The sequence below is a fragment of the Takifugu flavidus genome, chromosome 22 (genome assembly GCF_003711565.1).
Source record: "Takifugu flavidus isolate HTHZ2018 chromosome 22, ASM371156v2, whole genome shotgun sequence".
Taxonomy (NCBI): Eukaryota; Metazoa; Chordata; class Actinopteri; order Tetraodontiformes; family Tetraodontidae; genus Takifugu; species Takifugu flavidus.
The window spans coordinates 6957034-6972860 of NC_079541.1; the positions used below are offsets into that span (position 1 = coordinate 6957034).

The window sequence follows — 15827 nt, forward strand, 5'->3', positions numbered from 1 at the left end:
CTGTTTATAACATTGTAAAACCTGACGGACTACTTCAGCTCGGGCGGCCTCGGCCACTGCAGCAAAGCACTCTGGGAAATTCGGTCTTTCGTTACGGGTCTTCCCAGATTCGGATGGATGGAGGCCTTATTTCAGCCGGGTGAAGTCATCACTGTCGCGCGTTTGATGTGCACGATGGCTTCCACCAAAGCTGCTGCCGGGCTTCTGGAAGGAGGGGAAAAACATAACGGCGGTGGAGGGGGGGAGGAAAAGAGCCGACGACATCATCTCTCCAGGCCTTTTAAGGAGCTCTCCAGTGGAGGGCTGAGAGTGCTGGCCCACTTTCCCATCAGAGCTTCCATCTTCTCTCACCCCTGAGAGCCTGGAACGCTCGCAGACACCCCGGGAAAGACGTCCGGGACATCATCTGCGTTTAAAACCCCCACCGCGCTCCCAGAGAGTGATGCTAGCGCTAAACGCAAGACAACGAGCCAATCAGCCACGTCGGAAAGGTCACATTTCATCCCGTACTTGACATTTTAGCGTGTGTGCAGGCACAAGCAGAGTGTGTGTGTGCGTGGGTGGGTGTGTGTGTGTGTGTGTAGGGGGGCATTCGTTTCTGTGTCACATCTTCCACTGGAGAGATGAATAAAGGAGGCTTTGGTGTGATGGTGACGCTGAGGCGCTATTGGTGCCCCTCCCTCGCCCCACCGCCCCCGTCCAAGACGCCCGTGAACCTTAACCCGCGTGCCCCTCCCTCGCCCCACCGCCCCCGTCCAGACGCCCGTGAACCTTAACCCGCGTCACACGTGCGCATGTGCAAGCGGGCCGGCGGGTGAGTGGAGCCGATCCCGTGGGCAGGCCGAGAGAGGTGATTGAGAGGACGTATAGCAGCGTGGGTGATGGCGAGGACGAATGAGCCCAACGCGAGGCCGACGTGTTGGCGAGTTTGATGCGGCGCCACCGCCAGATCAGCTGAGCTAACAAATCGCTGCTCCGAGACCTCAGATTAGAGACATTTTAAGGGCGGCCAGTTAAAATAACGGCTTCTTCTCCTGCTGAATGCTGTAAATCAAATAAAAAAGTCAAATCAAAGGGCAGTCGGTGCTGTTTGGCGATGATCGACGCGTCCGTTTGAGGAGCTACTCGGCGAAAACGTCAGGAGACGTTGTCCATGTAAGCACGTTGTCAGCGGCAGCGAGGAGTGACGTATCACCCCGCAGACAGGTGCTGTTGTTTGCGTCCAACCTGACCAGCTGACACTTTCATGTTTGTCAAGGCTAGCTAATTAGCTCAGTGGCTCTAGCTAACACTCTGCCATAACGTCTGCCACAAGCTCCTCACAGCTCGACCGTCCAAGGAGGCGCTGATGGCGGCTAACACACGTTTAATTACTCTCCAGTTTCCACAGAAATAATGAAAGTATCCAAATCAAACCAGTATCAGTACTTTAGCGGCGCTGTGATGCGGCGTTGGAATTAGCCTGTAGCCACATGAGGCTAACAGGTTAAACGTGTGCTGAAATAGGCAAATTAATGGAGGGGGCTCAGGTCCCAACCCGGGTTCGATACCGGGCTACGTTTTAGGGCCGTCACCCACAGAGTCGGACGTCAATATTTACTGCTGCCATGACGCGGCGGCGGGTGGGGTAGCGGCCTTTTGGGTACCTCAGGCTTTGATGGGTGATTCGTGGTGGCGACATCCTTTTTATACTGATGTGGGCGGGACGTTCGGGAAGGTCTGGCATGCTTCTGAAATGGATTAGTTTGGGTGGAGCGGTTCCAGGGTTCTAACTGGGTCTCCTCCTTTGTCTCTGATCACCACAGCAGCCTATTTTAACACTAACGCCAGACCCTGAGGAGGGAGGTAAAGCTCCAGCTGCAGGTCAGGGGCAGAGAGTGTGACCTAAAGGACGGTTTAGGAGAGTCCCTCATTGATTAGGGCGATGGCGGGGATGAAGGGATCTATTCACGGCCCCCCGCGCAGGGATATAAAAGGTAAGACGTCCGTGATCCGCCGGCCCGGCGGCTCGCCGCTGCTCCTCAGGCGAGACGCTTTTCTGCCCCGTGAGCCCTGAAAGAGTTTTCTCCCGTTGCCGCGGTGACCCGAGGTTCTGTATCCCTCACAGAACCTCTGCGCCCCTGCCGGCCTCCCCGCCCACCAGGGTTTTAGCGGATCTTCTTCTCGCTCGGGGGGAACTTTCAATTACAAGCGACGCTTTTCCAACCCAGGCAGGGCCTATTATGGTCACGCCAGGCGCCGCGGCCAGCCGGGAGCAGCCGGGAACGGCGTCTCCTCCCTGTAAATCTGCGAGCGTTGTCTCCTGCTCAGGGTGCTGTGACAGGACAAGGTCGGGGAGGTCGCGCCTCCAGGTGATGTGTTTCCATACGGCCGCGGAGAGGAAATGCCCATATATGGCGCGCTCTTTATTTACTGCCGGGTCTTTTACTGGATGAGTGCAGCCTCCCCTCCTCCCCCTGAAATTTAGGATTTATTTGCCATTTCAGCAGCACAGATAAAGACGGGGGGGGGGGGGGTTATAGGGGCCCAGGTTCCCCTGAAAGCGCCGGTGACCACGGTGGTGACCCGAGAGCACGCGGTGGCGGCGCTGTGAGGGGGACCAGCGGTTTCACTGACTGCAGGAAATGGAGGAATCCGCAGCTTTAAGGCACTTCCTGTGCAGATGGTGATGTAGCACTGCCCCCCCCCCTCCAAACCACACACACATCTGTAGAACCGTAAAGGTGAAAGCAGGTGCCCCCCAGTCAGTAAGATCCCTGCACTGACTGGATCAGGCTGGAGACGGAACTCAGATTTGGTGGGGGGGTGCAGGACCAGCAACACGTCTGCTGATGACGTCCGCCTCCGAAACTGTCCCGTTGCTATTGTTGTCCAACCATCACTCCTCTTCTTCACCTTCTGGCGTTCTCCTGCCTCCCTGAACAACACGCCCACGCGCTGCTGCGGCACGTTGCCGTGGAGATCCTCCTGCCGTACTCGCGCATGAGGATGGAACACACGTCAGAAGGGATGCTGGTCACGCATCACGCTGCTCCTGTGTATCAAATCCTGATAAAATCAGAGTTCGGGTTTACTGAAATAGGTTCTCGGTCCAGTTGACCGCCCCCTGGTGGCCAAGAGTTGAATTAAGAACAGAGGGTGCGAGTATTTCTATAGATCGCTGCACACGGACCACAACCAAGGTAGATCAAATAATCTTCACTTGATTTAGGCTCCAGGGTTGAGTTTGAAGTTCAGGAAATGTGGAAAATTAAGAGAGAAAGAAGAACAAGCCATTCCAAAAGCTGAGGAGGCCTGAGGGGCGCAGACGTTCCCGCTGACAATAAAAGAAGCCAGGTGCCTGGTGGACACTATAAACACCAGTCTGACTGTAGTAAATGTCAAGTATAGGTAGGTACTGCACGCCGCACACATGACTCACACCACTGTATACAGATTCCCAAGATGCTATCTATCTTCAGTCCTTCTCCGACCCTGGAATGGCAGCACTGCATCCCTCCTTTAACGGTATGAGCCTGTGGCTTGAAGCTGCCTCCAGAGTCACACTGCAGGGTGTGTGTGTGCGTGCGTGCGTGCTCAGGATTCATGACAAGTGTCTCTCTCCCCTTTTCACCCTAAATCACCACAAAGACTCCTTGTTTGCGAAATCTTTAGGAAGAACAAAGGGGACGTTTTTCCTCCCACAAGCTGCAGGGTCCAGTTTGGCCGGGTCCACTTTGGCCGGGTCAACAATGTCCGCCGCTGTGGTCCAGTCAGACCCGTGTCTCAAGCGTAGGAATACAGTTTAAAATCCCCAAAGCTACCCCAACTTCCTTTTCCCCCCATGTTGCGCCTGGTTCCCATAGTCGGAAAACTATGCGGAACCAAGTAATCTCAGTGGATTTATTTATTTATCTCACCACAAGCTAAAAAATGTTCACTGATGAAAACAAGATGCAGGGAATATGATGAAAAATGCTGCGCACTAATGTCTCCCAGACAACAATCGTGGTTAAATATCAATGGCGTGTGTGTAAATGGTGTAATTACAGATAGTAAACACCAGGTGGAGCTGTTGCGTACAGATTTAGACAGTTTCAACATTTTCTGAACTTCCGGAAGGTAGAAACGATCGATATTATTGTCTTATTTTTCATACTGTCACGGTGCATCTGCTTTAACTACGATCCAGGTGTTGGGTGCATTTTTCTAGTGTGACTGCTTTTACTTTGGCAGCTGAACGGCGTGGCTTCTGGTTTATGTTGTTTAGACAGACACGTTTCTGTGAACATTCCACTCATCTTTCCAGGTCGTCTGTCGAGGAAATCTGTGTAAAAGCTTCTTATACAGATGTTTTTCATTAGATATCGTTGAATGAGGAGTGTGTGTGTGTGTGGGGGGGGGGGGGGGGGGGTCTATTCGTTTATTAAATAAACGATTTAAAAGACCTCTTCTATTATAAGACTGGAGAGGGGAAGTGATATTAATTATTTTGGTGGTGTTTGGAGCACTATTGCAGCAACAATAGACGCTTTAAACCTGACATGTATTTTGGAAAATAATGATTTGTTTATATTGTAGTATTTACCGGTAATCTATAAATAAAATATAAACTCACTGTGCGTCGGCTGGCCAGAGAGCAACGAATTAACTTTGGTGATGCTCGTATGCAGCTTGAGTCGAGAAAGCTATGCACACTTTAGTGCATCCTGGTAAAATATTTTAATGTTTTTGACGTTTTAAAAAACCCAATTTGTGTGAAATGGAGGTTGAGCGAAAGTAACTGTCGTAAATTCTACCGCAAAGCAGGTCTGAATTGTCGTGCGACAGACCCTGATGTTCTGCCTGTGAAACCCTGTCGGTCTCTCCGTACGGCACCCTAGCTGAAGACGGTATGTGCTACAAGCTGGTCTTCGTTTAACGATTAAAATGACGCACGTTCGCTGGCTAAATGAGTAAATATCGTTGTTTGTGTGTTTCAGAAACATGCCAGCAAAAGGTCCATTACAATCTGTCCAGGTTTTTGGACGTAAGGTAGGTTGAATGAATAACTTCTTCCACGTGTGGATTTGTGGCTAACATGTCATGCTAGCATACTTTAGCCATCGTAGCTTGCACAGAAAAGTCGTGCATCGCTTGATTCCTAACCGATAAATTGCAGCTGTAGCTCTAAAACTTACTAAGAAAACTTTGAACGTATTACCTGGGAACGGTCTTAAATGTACAGTACTTGTTCGTCCGTTTTATGGGTGTTTCACCGGTTGTCCCCCCCCCGCATTGTGTTGAATCGGGTTAGCGTTCCAGGCTAGCCTGGTTGCTAAAGGGCCGTATTTTTAATGGTTTCTCCTGGACTGACACGAACTACTAGAAGCTGCTCCAATTTGTCCTGCCAGTTACTGACATTAGTCAGATTAATACCACAAAGGGACCTCAGAAAACAGTTAGTCTAAAATATATAGGTTGAAATACGACGAGATGATCTTTTAGTTTGATTGTGATTGGAAACCATGTTATACTTGTCACAGAAAACTGCCACAGCGGTTGCCCACTGCAAGAGGGGGAATGGCCTTCTGAAGGTTAATGGCAAACCTCTGGAGATGTTGGAGCCTGCCACCCTCCAGTACAAGGTGAGTTCCAGACTGGGAAGATGCAGTGGGCCTTTAAATCGGCTTTTATGTGTGATCATGGGCTGAAATCTGTGTGTTCCGGCAGCTCCTGGAGCCCGTGTTGCTGCTGGGGAAGGAGCGCTTTGCTGGAGTTGACATCAGAGTCAGAGTGAAGGGTGGCGGACGTGTCGCACAAGTCTACGGTCAGAAGAAAATTCACGTTTTCCAAAAGATGAAATAAATCCTGGTGTTGTTTTTTAACCCAATGGTTTTGTATTTTACAGCCATCCGCCAGGCCATCTCTAAAGCCCTGGTCGCCTACTACCAGAAATGTGAGTATATTCATGTGCCACAACCTTGATGATGCCTCATTGTCTGTGCATTAGGTGATGCATTTCAAACAATATTATGTTTACGCTGTTCATATTTGTGACGTATACTTGGGAGTGCTGTAAAAAGTGTACTTGGAAAGGTTCAGAGACGTGACCGTGGCTCTGGTGTATGACGGTTCAAGGCTGTTGGGGCATTCACGGGACCAAACCTGAATGTTGGATGAAGCACATGATTGGTGCTTGAGAGAAGTCGGACGTGTTCCCACAAGTCCAAAAAATGCATGTTGACAGTGGCACCTCCAGTTAAAACTGGATCAGCATCACTGTACAGAATATTCAGATATAAAAGCTTTTTTTAAAGGCTGCTTGGGCTTATTACAACAGTAACTTTGCAGACTGTGATTGTGTTAGTCGTAACAAGTCTCACACCAGCTTCAAAACAACTTTAATCAAGTTTTTCATCAAATTATAATGAAAGTACTGGAAATTGAACGATCAAGCGATTCACCGGGCTGCTGTTTGTTAGTACAACATGGGTTGATATTCACACACACAACAGTGGTAATTATTACATGACAGCAGCATTAACATGTGTACGCCAAAGAATACTGTGCATGATTGGCTGAGCGCAGCAAAACCTCCCTGGCATAGCCACGGTTTTCAAACCTGTATTGTGCTGAGTCAGAAGTGCACCTGAACATGGAGTTCTGTTTAAGGAGCGCAGCGTGATCTGCCCCTGGTCAGAGCAGCAGAGCGGACAGCGTAATAATGATATAATGAGTAACACCGGTGTGGTGGAATCGTCTCGCCTTCAGACCACCATTAATATACGGGGACGAGCCCGGGACACGGGCCAGCCCTGTGCAGACAGTACCTCTAAATTGATAAACTAGTCTTAAGGGTAGTTCTGGTTCCCTCCTCACTAAACCTGTTGGATTTGTTGTTGTGGCAGATGTCGATGAGGCTTCCAAGAAAGAGATCAAAGACATCCTGATCCAGTACGACAGGACCCTGCTGGTCGCCGACCCACGTCGCTGCGAGTCCAAGAAGTTCGGTGGACCTGGAGCCCGTGCTCGTTACCAGAAGTCCTACCGTTAACCCCCCCGTACCCTTTGATAATAAATGGAGGAATGAAATATTCATCACGTGTCCTTTGTGTGTTTGAAGCTGTAAACTAAATACTTTTGTGGCCATCTCAAATTGTTACAAACTTGCAAATAGCTAAAATGGTGTGGCTGCAGGAGCGCCACCAACTGCTGGGGGGGGGGGGACTGGTGAAATCAGCTTAAACGTCTCGGTAACATGGTTTAAAACGACTGTGACCAGTTTGAGCAGCAGCGTCTTCCCCTAACCGCCAGTCTTGATCCGTCTGAAGCTGAGCAACGCCTCCGCTCACTCCTCGCCACAAACACCGGGGACACTCGATCTCAACAGGATTATTTTATACCACAAGTAACATTCAACTCATTACACCACACTTTCATGTTTCTTTGATTGCGTAACATGTTTAACTTATGTCTAATTGTACAGAAGAGAAACACGATTTTGGTCCCATGTACGTGTAAATGACAAAGGTTCAGAAATCTAGGAATTTTCTTGACATGAGGGTTCAGTCCAGGATGCAGAATTACAGTACCGGTACATTAAAAATCCACTTTACTCACGGCGCCCCCTGCTGGTGACCGGAAATGGTCGATTGATCCAATGATCACCATCCCAGCTCTAATCTATGCTCATCGATTTGGAGATTCTGCATATTAAAAGATGTGAAGCCTCCTGGAACAACATCTGTGCCACAATTTGATCTGGAATTGTGAAGGGTTCTCACTCCTACATGATTTATTCTAACATTAAAAAAAGGAAGGCGTCCGTTCTGATTGACGTGGCAAATTTTGGTTTATTTCTACACCTGCGACTTAAAACGGGCTCCAGATGGGGATCGAGTCAGGTCACCGTCATATTCAGGAGAATTCGCAATAAAACGCGTGTGACAAAAAGTTAGGAAAAGTGGTTTTTGTACGTCAATGTCGCAAGCTTGTGTTATATTTGACGCCTCTTAGCTTAAATGGCAATTTCAAGTATTCCCAAGTAAGGACACTTAACTGTTTTGAGTGTCATGACCTGCCCGTGGACCCTGTCGGGATACCTGACCACAGGTCACTGTAGGCGACACCTGTGATCCAGGAGTGACGTGAAATAAGCTAATGGGGGGCAGATTTCATCATCAGCCTTTCTGTGAGCGCCGGTCACATCCTGGCACGGGGAGTCTGGTTGGAGTACAGGTGCTGCTGTAAAAAGGCCAGGATCTTCCTCCAGGAGTCCTCCTGAGCGTCTGAATGGGGTTTGGTCGCCCCCCCCCACACAACAATCGCTGCAAAGCAAATCAGGGCTCAGAAACGTGTGGAAAGGGAACAAACCCAAAGGCAGCTTCACACTCACCGTCCTTACTGAACCTGGAGAACCTAAAGTGAGGCGTGTACGGCGGCTCGATCAGATGCCCAGCCTCTGGATACTGAACCAGCGTCAGCAGGTGCTCATTTCCGGCGTTTTTCATCTGCTGGAGGATCTGGGGGTCAAAGGTCAAGACAAACGGGAAACATTAACATTTGATACACGTGTCCATTGTGCAGGCTGTGTGTGTGTGTGTCTACTCACGTCTTTGGCGTACTCCTCCACGGCCCAGTTTTGATCATCACACCCGTTGACCAACAACACCGGACACTCTATTTTCCCAACCTTGCAGAAAAAGGCACCTTTGAAAGTCGGTTCCATCTCTAACAACTTTATAGGTGCCGCCACGACGAAGGTCAAACTCACGTCAATGGTATTTGTGGAGTTTCTCAGTATCTCTAAGGACATGTCTCTCCATACTTGATGGTTGTTCTCGTCCAGGCGTATCAGGTCCTGCTGACTGTAATTAAAAAATGTTGCATCAACCTTTGCTGCAAACGTCACACGATGCGTTCATGTGCCAGGCCAGAACACATACACGGATATTATGTTGCCGAAACCTTTAAGGATGTTCAAGTGAGTGCTCATGTGGCTGCCGCTGACACAAACACAGCACGAAGGCTAAAAACACAGACACATAAAACACATTTGTTGGTCCGTTTATATGGTTTAAAACAAAGAGGTAAAGAAGAACAAATCTTGCCTTGACGACGATGCTCTCAGCTGCCAACAAGAAGGACACAATCGAGCCGAGAGACAGACCGAACAGTCCGACTCGGTCCGATATCACCCGGGGATGTTCTTTAATGATGTTAAATGCAGTCTGTGCAGAAGCAGACAATACAATGTTTTTTTTAAAGGGAACATATTCCAAAAATCGGAACTTGTGGGGACAATTTAAAGGAAAAATAACACAAACCTCAAAATAACTGAACGCGAGCTCAGCGGACTGCAGCTCATCAGGTTTGATATACTCCAGCGCCAATGATACGTAGCCTCTGGATGCTAGCAGTGCTGACCGATACTCGATCAGGCCTCCGCCACCGCCCCACATGTCCAGCAGCCCAGGGTACGGTCCTGGACCTGTCATAACAAAGTAGAGCTCAGGACAGATCTGAAGCACAGAGGAGTCCAGAAAAGGTCACTCAGGTGCACCTGGAGGCAAGAAGAGGGTCCCGCGCACCCCTCTCTGTTGGACGTTAATCCTCTTGACCCCTGGAGCCATGTACCATCTCTCTATGAGCGTGGCGGCCAGAGGAGTGCGCTCCATGAAGCCTTCAGTCACATGTCCACTGTGGACGGAGATGTTGACCAAGAAAGGGCTGCAGACGTTCATCTTCCTCAACCTGACAGACAATGAAGAGGCTTTAATGTCCACATAGGATGAAGCTTTTATCTGTATTATTCACGCTTAACGTCAGATCACCAAAGACTCAGTGTTTTACCTGAGAGCTTCACGGCTGCCTGGCACTGGCCGCATGCTCCACAACAACCCCATCTCCTCCTTTCCCTTGTACGTGCCTCCAAAACTCAGATCATCTGCCACTGCAGAACCAGGGAGATGTCAAAAATGGACGCGGAGCGTGGTTTTCAGGCGTGGACACACTCACCTGAGACCGCTCCTCTGTGATCGCTGATGTAGTGACCGAAAGCCTCCCAGTAGTCTTTGTCCTCCGAGTGGTGGAGGGAGTGAAGTGTCACTGGGAGTCCTGGTGGCAGATTCTCAACGCACACCTTGATCTTCTCATCGACCAGGGCGCGAGACGGGTGAGCGGAGATGATTGGCAAGCAGCTCTGAGACATGGTCGCTAAAGGTCTGCAGAGGAAGAAAACCACAGGGAATCTTTACTGGGAACCACTGCATGGTGGATCCGTGAACTACCAGGCTTTGAATCATGCACTGAACTGTTACTGCCTTAGAAATATAATATATATAGAAATATATTTTTTGTTGGCCACTTTATCTATTTCGGGGTGATGGGGAGGGTGCAGGAGCCTCTCCCAGCTATGGGTGAAGGTGCGTCTGAAGGGGTTTCTTCCCTTGCTGAAGGGCACCTCGGCGGTGCTCTACAGGTGCCCCCCCCAAACGACCAGAACACCTCCGAAAAGTTGTCCGCACCCGGACTTAAACCGGCAACCCTCCACTTTAACAACGACACTTGTAAATAGTGATTCACAAAGCCGAAATTGAAGGCAACACGAGTTCTACGTCCACACTCGAACGCTGTTTACTATAGGAATATTTCTTACCTGAAGCTCCGTTGATATAATCCAAAATACAAGAAACACAGCCTTTTGGCACTTAAATACCTCATTGATCTTCACCTGAGCAGTTTAAACTTTGTTTACCTTAGTTGTTTTGGCACCTTTAGCTGTGCTAGCGGATAAGCTAAAGCTGGCCCGCTGCTCCGGACAGATTTATCAACATGCTGGAGTTCCAGCGGACGTGGTGCGTTCACTGACGTCACGTAAAAACAGCAGACGCTTTAAATTTTCACCCCCCCCCCCCCCCCCCCCCCCCCCGTTAAAAAAGGGTATGAAGCACACACAGTCAACATGTCCAACAAAATTTGTGAATCTCAAAATCTCAAAATCATATTTTGATTTCTGTCCCCCGCACCAAGTCTTAGATTATTTCCCACCGACCGTGTGAAGAAATAAACCATATCGACGTCTGCTTTTACGACTCTGATTTTACAAACTCCTTCTTTCTCGAACAATATTTTCAACTTGTTGTACGACCTGTTATCAGATAAGTCAACAAAAACGCGTTATGGGGTTCCGCGTGTGCCAAACTATTATTAAGTATTAATACACGCGCACTGCTCGTGTCCACAGAACGTGTAGCAAAACATTAACATGTGTTAATGGGACCTTGAGCTGAGCTGTGATCAACCTACAATGACAAGTCTGTTATGTGGATTGCAACACTGACAAAACATTCTAATGAACATTATTTTATACTATGTATAACATGCGGGCCATTCAGTTCATTACGCCAGACTTTAAAGTTGATTAAGTTGATTTTGTTGTTGTCATGGATGCAGAACTATATTAATATTCCACCGTATTCGCAGCGCCTCCTGCTGGTGACAGAAAATGACCACTTCTTAGTCTGAATGGCTGTGATCCAACACAATTGATCCAATCCTCTTCATCCCTGCTCTAAATTATGCTCAACAAGTTGGAGAAGCTTGGAGGTGTGAGGGCCAATCAAAGCTGCTTACAGCTTGTATATTTGACACGTCTTGTTAGGATCTTAAGTCACTTATTCCCAAATAAGGATGCTTAAATTGTTTTTAGTGTCATGACCTGCCCATGGATCCTGTCAGGACACCTGACCAGAGGTAGCTGTGAAGGTGACACCTGTAATCCTGCAGGTACAGCACTCAAAGTTTTTTTTTTTATAAATATGCATGAGGAATTTCTTGCCTGTATCACAAGAAAATTATCCAATATGCAAGTCAATATACAGTATACAAGTTATTATACAACTGTGTTCAATGGTCTTTGCACATTTGTTCCAATCAACAGGTCGACCCCAGAGTCAATCTCAGGTAGGTGAACATTTTTCACATGAGGCCACCTCTGAAGATCTTGGTTTACCTGTCAGCATTTGCTCCTGAGTGTAAGTATCAGGCAGATCACAGAGTGTTTCTCCATCCAAGCCAACTCTAGTGTGACCACAAAACCAGGTGCGCTAGCAGCTCTGCACACATTCAGTTAAGCCATGTTAGCTTTGTGTTAAGCTCCTTCTTTGAGATTTTTGTGTGTCATCAATGCAAACTGAAGATTTTCCTTGGATTTACTGCTCTAATCTTCAACACAACAGAACAATTCATTTTGTGTCATGTGTTTACATTTTATGCCTTTTACGTTCCTTTTGAAGACTTGCACGTTTGTTTGCCAGAGCCATTGTAGTAATTTACTTAATCCAGTAAATTACACAGTAAATAAAAAAACATACAACATAGCATATCTCACGTCACACTTATGATCATAGAAATGAGCCACAGACGATCACCTTCTACATTACAGCGCAGCAGCATAGCGCAGGTGAATTTACTTCCTCCCAAACTACCTGTCAGATCACACCCCGTGACATCTGACAGCTGCAAATACTCAGCAGATGCACAACTTCGCAAGACAACATATCCATTGTCATGGTTTATGGCTCTTACATGGATCATCCTCAATTATTATTATTATTATTATTATTATTATTATTATTATTATTATTATTATTATAAGATTACGTCGGTAACTGATGTGAAGCGGAACTATAATGATTTGACGGAACCGTTTTGGAGTCGGACCGGAAGCAGTGTGAGGTTACTGAAGTCCCCCTGAAGTCCCGCTTCTGGTAAGTTTTCATCAAACTCTTTTTTGTGTTTGAATTCTACCCATTTTACCCATCTTATCGCCGCATTTTGTTGACACGTTGTCACTAATGTGCTCGTGCGTGAATAAATAACACAACCAGTCACGTTCGTTTTTTAAGAGAATTATTTAATGTCCACATTTGGTGGCGCGAGAGTGATCGCGTTGCTATCAATGGATGCTCGCAGAGCAGCAGACATAAAATTAAAATGATTATTCTCCTCGAACGCATTTGAAATCCGTGCGGGTCTGTTCTTTATGTATTTCTCTATCAGGAATGTAGATTATCCTGCCATGAAGCGATAACAGGTCATATTACTGGATATAGTACCGATCCTGTAAAGTAAACAACAAATTCGACAATTTATTCATTTAATCCTGATTTCTACTTATTTTCCGTGACTGCTTTTAGTGACTTTTAAGGGGTTTGAACCTAACGTCATAGATGATCATTTTAATTATTGTTTTTTAAATTATATGTACATGTCAGCATATGTAAAACAGTTATTTACATCTATACATATTTTCTTTAAACTTTTTATTATACAGCACATTTAGAATTAAGTTATAACAGAATATGAGCTGTACATACTAATAGTAACTATATAAATAGGGTGTGTTTTCTTCCATTTTTCTCTGTAATAAATAGCTCTCTGTTTTCTCCATTTGTCAGGCTGCTGTCTTTCTGTCCATCTGCCCACGTTTCCCCCTCAGAGATGTTGAGAAGCACCTCAGCACAGGTGAGTAAAAGATGATGAGGAAGTATCAGGAAAATATTAACTCAGCTGAAAATGCTCCCAGACAAATAAAGGAGAGAGTTAATTTGAGCTTTTCTTGAAATTTCATCTTTACTTTTTGACCTTTATAACTAATCCTTAAGGACTTTTTTACTTTTCCTCTGTCTCCAGCTGTTGAGGCAGCTGGTAAGGTACAGGAGCACAGACACCAGCCTGATCTTGGAGAGATGTGAGTAATCGTCAATCATTCATACAAAGATTCATCCATTCAGCAGATGAGGAGTTATGAGGATCTCCTTGCTCTCTCTCTCCAGCGATAAACCGCGTGCAGCTGCTGGGACGAGTGGGCCAGGACCCGGTGATGAGACAGGTGGAGGGTCGCAACCCCGTTACCATCTTCTCAATGGCAACCAATGAGATGTGGCGCAGTGGAGAAGGAGAGATTAACACAACAGGTTAGAGGATTCAGGACCTTTTTGGTTTTCAGAACTACGATGTGATCAGCAGATGTCTGTACTTAGAGTTTCGCGAAACCCACAAAATAATACATAAATTAAGGCTTCACAATATTGTTATCACAGATTTTGCAAATATGGATTTATCATGGACAGGCAGGTTTTAAAGCAAACATTCCTGCTGTCATTCACAATGACATTTATACAACATACAAATCCTTAATCAAAGTAAATGAATATCAGTTCATAAGTACAAGCAGTCATAGATATTTTCCTCTTTTATATGCAGCTAAATAAGCTTTAATTACTTGTAGTGATAAAGTTCAGTTAATCTAACCTTGTTGTTAGACTCATCTGCTGTTTTTAAACACGTGTCCACTTGATGGCGCTGTTGTGCCGTTGAGCCAAGTGAAATTGATTTTTAGCTTAACACAAAATCCTTGTAGCACGTTAGCAGAGCTGCAGACGGAGTATAACGGTGTCTGACTGTTTGTGAGTGATCTCTGCTGCGTTCCAACTGCAGGTGACATCAGTCAGAAGACGACGTGGCATCGTATCTCGGTGTTCAAACCCGGTTTGAGAGACGTTGCCTACCAGTACGTTAAAAAAGGGTATGAAGCACACACAATCAACATGTCCAACAAAATTTGTGAATCTCAAACTCTCAAAATTATATTTTGATTTCTGTCCTTTAGCTCCAGAGTTCTGGTCGAAGGGAAACTGGACTATGGCGAGTACGTTGACAAGAACCAAGTGAGACGCCAGGCAACGACCATCATTGCAGGTCGGCATAAAAACACACCTGTTGAACAGATACATGAGCGCTAGAGTTCATATCTTTTCTTTGCCTTTCTCTGTAGACAACATCGTCTTCTTGAGCGACAACATTCGAGACAGAACCTGAAGAATCGTCTGCTGACGTTGACCGTTAATATGTTTTCATCCACACAGTTAAAAGAAAAAGGGCCCTAAATGTAACAACAGAGCAGGGACGGACTAGACTGAAGCACTTCCTGCAGAGATGCGGAAAAAAAGCTCTTTGCACTTTTATAAAGTGTTTCTTTTCCCTCTCTTTTTCATTTTGTCTGTTAAAATAATGTATATTTTGTTCCCATGGTGAGGAAACCTGTTTCCAGGGTCATTCTCTGTCTTGTTAGAAGCCGATGGTGTGAAATAATCCTACAACATGGACAAAACAATCGTCAAAACCAATGTTGTTTGTTTTTTGCAAGTTTAAAGGAGACTGCTGTTTTTTTCTTTGGAAAGAAAGAAAAGTAGTATTGAAAATTAAACATTCTTTCTCTTTTTTACATTTTTTCATGTCCTTTTTTTATGGAATGGAATTTTGGTGTGTCCGGAAACAGGTCAGGTTAATTTAACTTAATTTTTCTTTTAAGTGATCTAAAACAAAATAAAGTTGCTGATTGGCTGGTTCTATGACAGCGAGGGCGGGGTGTAGTCAAAAGTATTCTTGGCCATAAATGATTGGTCCTGATAAATCGCTGGGTCTTATCTGATTGGCTTCTTGGCCTGTCCATCAAATGCTCAGGCGGACGTACAGACGCGAGCTTCAACGATATCTGTCATCTGATTGGTCGACCTTTGAGATGGGCGTGGCCAAGAGTTATGGAGAAACCTGTTGAATCCTGCCCAACATTTTCGTCAAAACTACAAAATTAATGGCAAAACCGGAAGTAGTTGAAATTGGCTCAGAAACTAAAAGTACTGAGTTATGTTTATTTCTTTTTAAATGGACTTTTATTTATATTTAATATTTTTTGTTCATTATTTTTTGTTTCGAGGTTACTAAACCATTATGGTTGATGTCTGCGATTTTGTAATGATTGAAACCAGGTCGGTCTTTAATATTATTGTACGACAATAGAG

The 15827-nt window shown here is 46.1% G+C and overlaps 3 protein-coding genes across 3 annotated transcripts; 2 read left to right on the forward strand and 1 right to left on the reverse strand.

The window, feature by feature from the left end:
• Positions 1-4785: 4785 nt before the first annotated feature.
• On the forward strand, positions 4786-7059 carry rps16 (ribosomal protein S16). Its single transcript, XM_057022504.1, has 6 exons — positions 4786-4871; positions 4962-5013; positions 5505-5606; positions 5692-5788; positions 5870-5917; positions 6870-7059. The coding sequence occupies exons 2-6, from the start codon at positions 4966-4968 to the stop codon at positions 7013-7015; spliced, it is 441 nt and encodes a 146-aa protein (XP_056878484.1). The 5' UTR covers positions 4786-4871; positions 4962-4965; the 3' UTR covers positions 7016-7059.
• Positions 6346-10769, reverse strand: LOC130519252 (peroxisomal succinyl-coenzyme A thioesterase-like). Its single transcript, XM_057022503.1, has 11 exons — positions 10619-10769; positions 9979-10184; positions 9814-9913; positions 9524-9714; positions 9288-9451; positions 9072-9191; positions 8907-8989; positions 8735-8828; positions 8573-8653; positions 8357-8483; positions 6346-8288 (listed from the first exon to the last, which is right to left on the reverse strand). Exons 1-11 carry the CDS (start codon positions 10681-10683, stop codon positions 8164-8166), a joined length of 1356 nt encoding a protein of 451 aa, XP_056878483.1. The 5' UTR covers positions 10684-10769; the 3' UTR covers positions 6346-8163.
• Positions 10770-12626: 1857 nt separating this feature from the next.
• ssbp1 (single-stranded DNA binding protein 1) lies at positions 12627-15250 on the forward strand. The gene is made up of 7 exons (XM_057022433.1): positions 12627-12731; positions 13422-13488; positions 13657-13714; positions 13800-13940; positions 14464-14551; positions 14636-14724; positions 14801-15250. Exons 2-7 carry the CDS (start codon positions 13465-13467, stop codon positions 14842-14844), a joined length of 444 nt encoding a protein of 147 aa, XP_056878413.1. The 5' UTR covers positions 12627-12731; positions 13422-13464; the 3' UTR covers positions 14845-15250.
• The last annotated feature ends 577 nt before the right edge of the window (positions 15251-15827 follow it).

Bases quoted from the DNA above. Each gene is read 5' to 3' on its own strand.
- rps16 (XM_057022504.1), top strand. From the start codon at position 4,966: ATGCCAGCAAAAGGTCCATTACAATCTGTCCAGGTTTTTGGACGTAAG. The intron at 5,014-5,504 runs GTAGGTTGAATG...TACTTGTCACAG, and splicing joins TCCAGGTTTTTGGACGTAAG to AAAACTGCCACAGCGGTTGC. The intron at 5,789-5,869 runs GTCAGAAGAAAA...TGTATTTTACAG, and splicing joins ACGTGTCGCACAAGTCTACG to CCATCCGCCAGGCCATCTCT.
- ssbp1 (XM_057022433.1), top strand. From the start codon at position 13,465: ATGTTGAGAAGCACCTCAGCACAG. The intron at 13,715-13,799 runs GTGAGTAATCGT...CTCTCTCTCCAG, and splicing joins CAGCCTGATCTTGGAGAGAT to CGATAAACCGCGTGCAGCTG. The intron at 13,941-14,463 runs GTTAGAGGATTC...TTCCAACTGCAG, and splicing joins AGGAGAGATTAACACAACAG to GTGACATCAGTCAGAAGACG.
- LOC130519252 (XM_057022503.1), bottom strand. From the start codon at position 10,683: ATGAGGTATTTAAGTGCCAAAAGGCTGTGTTTCTTGTATTTTGGATTA. The intron at 9,452-9,523 runs GTGCACCTGAGT...TTGTTATGACAG, and splicing joins GACCCTCTTCTTGCCTCCAG to GTCCAGGACCGTACCCTGGG. The intron at 8,289-8,356 runs GTGAGTGTGAAG...TTTGCTTTGCAG, and splicing joins CTCCAGGTTCAGTAAGGACG to CGATTGTTGTGTGGGGGGGG.